General features: G+C 45.9%; 1 protein-coding gene across 1 annotated transcript in view; it reads left to right on the top strand.

Annotated features, from left to right (window-relative positions):
- The window catches only part of LOC123514611 (chitin deacetylase 1-like), a 20,937-nt gene extending 15,874 nt beyond the window's left edge, over positions 1-5,063 (top strand). The window contains exons 2-5 of the mRNA XM_045272587.1: positions 1,227-1,380; positions 2,229-2,359; positions 2,705-2,854; positions 3,036-5,063. Coding sequence (XP_045128522.1) covers positions 1,227-1,380; positions 2,229-2,359; positions 2,705-2,854; positions 3,036-4,189 — 1,589 coding nt within the window. The 3' untranslated portion in view covers positions 4,190-5,063. The remainder of the gene's footprint in view (positions 1-1,226; positions 1,381-2,228; positions 2,360-2,704; positions 2,855-3,035) is intronic.
- Positions 5,064-5,346: the final 283 nt, after the last annotated feature.

The raw sequence follows: 5,346 nt of genomic DNA, 5'->3' as shown, positions 1-5,346 counted from the left end.
CTACTCACTGCTAGGTGAACAGGGGCTACACGTGAAAAGAGACACACCCAAATATCTCCACCCGGCCGGGGAATCGAACCCCGGTCCTCTGGCTTGTGAAGCCAGCGCTCCAACCACTGAGCTACCGGGCCGTGTGTGTGTGTGTGTGTGTGTGTGTGTGTGTGTGTGTGTGTGTGTGTGTGTGTGTGTGTGTGTGTGTGTGTGTGTGTGTGTGTGTGTGTGTCTAGTGAAAGTGAGCTTCTTCTCTCCTCTACCTATTCCCCATCCACCCACCCACCCACCCCCCATTCTCCACCTCCCTTCATCTCCCCATCCACCCACGCATCCATTCATTATCTATCCATCCACCCACTCCAGGCAGCTGAGGCATCCACCTTGTCTCATCCACACACACATCTCCCTCAGTATCCATCCCATAACGAATTCCTGCATCCTTTCTCACATTCCTTCACTCATTCACATTCACTTGCATTCCTTCGTCTACTCTTCACTCTCTCTCTCCTCCTCTTCCACATATTTTCCATCTTCTTCACTTTCTCTTCCTCTTTTGTGTAAGCATCAATCTTTTCAACTCTTCACCTGTTTACCTTTCGTTCCTTATTATTTGCATATCCATATTTTTAATCTTCTATCCATACAGTCGTCTTTCACTTCAGCCTGTCAAAAGTTCTCACTGCACCAATCCTTTCATTAATGTATCCACACATGCCTTCAAAGAGTCAGAAGTTTATGTTTGAATAACGTGGTTTACCACCCCCAAGAACACAAGAAACGTGATTTCACCATTACTAATACTGTACCTCACATATCCCTCTATCCTCTTTTTTCCTTACTTTAATTTCTGCTAGAGTTAAATCATCTCAAATCTTTAAAACTAAAATATTGAGAGTTCTTTTGTTCAGGTAACCAAATAGGCACATGCACTGTCTGGCTTTCTCGTATATGTACACAATCCTAATAATTCCTCAGTAAAGTTAACACCTAAAATTCTCCATGATATTGTGTCCGTAACTAATTCAACTCTTCCTTTCACATCCCAACTTAGAGTAAAGATTCCCAAAATGAAACACTCAAAATTCCCAGTGATAGTGTGTCCGTAACTTTTTTTATTCTATACATCCCAGCGTTGACCAGGATAACAATTCCTCATCCGAACTAACTTACAAAATTCTCCGTGTTTTTGTGTCTACAACTAACTTCTCGTTCTTCTCTACACCTGACCCTAGCCAGTGGCCTGCGTGCTCCTTTCCTGCCACGTGAGCGCCGCCAGATCGCTAACAGCTTTGAGTTGGAGCTCACAGTAGAGGAACTATGCAAGAACAAAGCAGCCAACGAGTTCTTCCGCCTGCCAGACACTAAGGACTGCCGGGATGTATTCAGGTGAGCATGGGCGCCACGGAAGGGGAGAGATACAGGGCAAAGTTGACTAGGAATGTGAAGACGGCGGAGAAAGGAACTGGCTAATCTTCTACAAACGGAGGTCCAGGGAAGGTGACGCTTATCTGCCCTGCACCAACGTTCACTGGGTGCGTCTTGATGAGGTGAATGCCACGCGTGTCAAGGTCCCTATACATACATTACAGACAGCCACTAAACATTATATCAACATACTTTCTCAGGGCAAGTTAAGTAACACAGTTTATGACAGTGCAAAGACACTAATAACACATGACAATAAGAAAGCTTATTCGCTAACTAACTGAAGCGACAACAACTGCACTCAAGTCTATAACCAAGTCTGTCGATTGTATATCTCTAAACTCTACATCTCCAAAGGTAAATCATCTCCCTCGAAAACTTTAAATCCTTATTTAACTATAGATAGGGCATGAGAGAGAGAGAGAGAGAGAGAGAGAGAGAGAGAGAGAGAGAGAGAGAGAGAGAGAGAGAGAGAGAGACGCATGCGGGACACCACCAGACCACTGAAGGGGTTTATATGAACAGACTTTCATCGACGTGCCAAGAAGCCACGTGATGTGTACCGAACCGCACGTCAAAAAGGTTTTTTCTTGTTCCATTAACTTGCAAACGAATACTCTCTCTCTCTCTCTCTCTCTCTCTCTCTCTCTCTCTCTCTCTCTCTCTCTCTCTCTCTCTCTCTCTCTCTCTCTCTCTCTCTCTCTCTCTCTCTCTCTCTCTCTCTCTCTCTCTCTCTCTCTCTCTCTCTCTCTCTCTCATATTTAACTCAGTAATGGATCTCAATCAAATTCTTCTATTCCCCGCCTTAGATGTGACCGCAGCGGGCGTGTCGGACCCATCCGGCTGGCAGCCATTCGCTGCCCTACACAGCTGGCCTTCGATGTGGACCGCCAAGTGTGTGACTGGAAGGCGAGAGTCAAGAATTGTGACAAGCTGGAGAGTGAGTGTCTGTGAACGTCGTCCTTGCATCTATCGTGTTTTCTTCATGTCCGTCTGCTGCTGCTGCTGCTTCTTTTCCTTTTCTTCTTTTTTCCTTTATTCCTTCTTCTTTTCTTCTTCTTCCTCTTCGTCTTCTTTCGAAGATTTGTTTTATTCTTGGAAGTTTGTGAGTCATTACAACTTATTTCATATATATATATATATATATATATATATATATATATATATATATATATATATATATATATATATATATATATATATATATATATATATATATATATATATATATATATATATATATATATATATATATATATATATATATATATATATATCTTTACAGAGCCTGCTAAAGTGAAGCCGCTGTTCAACACGGACGAGCCACTGTGCCCACAGGGTCAGCTGGCGTGTGGCGACGGCGTGTGTCTACCCCAGGCCTTGTTCTGTGACGGCAACTTTGACTGTGACGATGACTCCGATGAAAATGCTTGCAGTGAGTGTCGCTCGTGATATTGTGTCGCTCGTGATATTGTATTGGCTATAACAGATGCATCTTTGAAAAGTAACTGGTAGAGTCATAGAGTGTAATGCTGTCTGGTTTTAGAGTAGTTTGTGGTATTGCTGGGCGTGTGGAGGTAATGTAGTTACCAATTAACCTCTTTCTCTTCAATAAGGTGTGGACGAGGACCCTAACCGCGCCCCGGTGTGTGACAACAAGCAGTGTGTGTTGCCGGACTGTTTCTGTTCCTCGGATGGCACGCGCATCCCCGGCAACCTGAACCCTGACCAGACGCCGCAGATGATCACCATTACCTTCTCCGGTGCCGTGAACGTGGACAACGTGGACCTATACCAGGACATCTTTAAAGATGACAGAAAGAACCCCAACGGTTGCCAGACCAAGGGCACTTTCTTTGTCTCCCACCGCTACACCAACTACTCTGCCGTTCAGGAGCTGCACCGCAAAGGTCACGAGATCGGCGTCTTCTCCATCAGCAACCGCGAGAGTCCAGACTACTGGACGCACGGCACCTACGACGACTGGCTCACCGAGATGGCGGGCGCCAGGCTCATCCTGGAGCGCTATGCTAACATCTCCGACAACTCCATCATCGGGATTCGCGCGCCCTACCTCCGTGTCGGCGGCAACACGCAGTTCGAGATGATGACTGACCAGCTCTTCATCTACGACTCGTCCATCACGGCGCCCCTCAGCTCGGTGCCGCTGTGGCCCTATACTCTCTACTTCAGGATGCCCCATAAGTGCCACGGCAACGCCCAAAACTGTCCTTCTCGCTCCCATCCGGTGTGGGAGATGGTCATGAATGAGCTGGACCGCAGAGACGATCCGGAATTCGACGAGACGCTGCCGGGCTGCCACTTCGTTAGTTCTTGCACTAACATTCGCACTGGGGAGCAATTCCAGCACTTCCTGGAACACAACTTCCAGCGTCACTACAGGACCAACAGGGCGCCTCTCGGTCTGCACTTCCACGCTGCCTGGTTGGAAAGCAACAAAGACTACAAGAAGATTCTCACGAAATTCATCGATGAAAAGACATCCCAGAACGACGTGTACTTCGTGACCATGCTGCAAGTGATTCAGTGGATGCAGACCCCCACCGAGGTCACCGCCATCAGGGACTTCCAGGAGTGGAAGGAGAAGTGTGACGTCAAGGGCTTGCCTTACTGCTCCCTGCCCAACACCTGCAACGTCAAGAGCCGGGAGCTGCGAGGCGAGAGTTTCAACCTGTTCACTTGCATGGACTGTCCCAGGGAGTACCCGTGGCTCCTTGATCCGACTGGTGACGGCCTCGACCTGGTGTGAGCCACTGGCGGTGACCGCAGACACCAAAACACTAGTGTGAATGGACAATACGCCAATCAAGACATTTAGCAGGGTAGTTGTACAGTGGAGTACAAACGAGGTAAATTTCACAAAGGACGGATTTACCTTGTTCTGTTCACCTGCCCACCACAGCAGCACGAAGTCACTCCAAAGACATGAGGAAAATGACAAAAGATCCCAGAGCATGAACATTGCGCTCCCGTGGCGACGTGAAGGACCCCCTCCTTCACCCACCCATACACCCCCTACGCGGCTGGTCCGACCCTCACTCTAGTCCCGTTCACGTTCCGTTGTGCCAGTGTCTGAGGACCGCCACGCCCCCTCTCCAAGGCCTCCGCCGCCACACTCACACCCGGCAAGACTGCTTCTTTATAAGGTTCCACCGCCTCTTAGCCTCTCATGATGACAGTCTGACAATCATCACTTTATCTTAATGTCTCAAGTAAATTCAATAAGCAAAGATAAAACGACACCCAATAAAAGGTGTTAGCTACGCCTTTTTTTCTTTTGAGGTGTCTTTCGAAATTATACATTTAGTTTGCAATAGGCAATCTTTACCATTCCACTAGCATGGTTTATCCTTAAGCTTTATAAAATACTGCAAAATTTAAGTATCAGTTGGAAAGAAACCCTCGCACGAAAAGGAGTCATTCAGTAATTTAAATTTTCGAATGCTATAATTTTATTTGCTCAGTGAAATCATGCAGTCACTTGAATGGGAGCAGCAGGTGTAGTGTCATTAACCTATTACTCCTAAACTTTTTTTTCCTAATCACCAATACATTCATACACTTGTTTTTGTACTACAGTCTCCTAAGTAACTGTGTAGCCTAGAAGAAACAAAATGAACGTGTCTATGCGAAGGACTATAATTTACTCCTTTCAATGTTAATAAAAGACAACCATAACAGTAAAAGAGTTAATAATAAAAAGGCTGACACTGAGAGGCTGCAACATTCCACAGTTTAAGATTTCACTGTAATATTTTCTGCTATTAATTCTCTACAGGTGGTGAAGCTTTCCTCTACCATTGTTTTTCTATGCAGGTGCAATATTCCAGGCAAAAACACGTCACGTCGCAGCTAAAAGTGGATATATTATCAATCTGAATTTTGTCTCCCATATGCAAAATACAA

This window comes from Portunus trituberculatus, chromosome 38, assembly GCF_017591435.1.
Source record: "Portunus trituberculatus isolate SZX2019 chromosome 38, ASM1759143v1, whole genome shotgun sequence".
Lineage (NCBI taxonomy): Eukaryota > Metazoa > Arthropoda > Malacostraca > Decapoda > Portunidae > Portunus > Portunus trituberculatus.
Note: the sequence above shows the minus strand (reverse complement) of the source record. Positions and strands in the feature narration are given on the sequence as shown.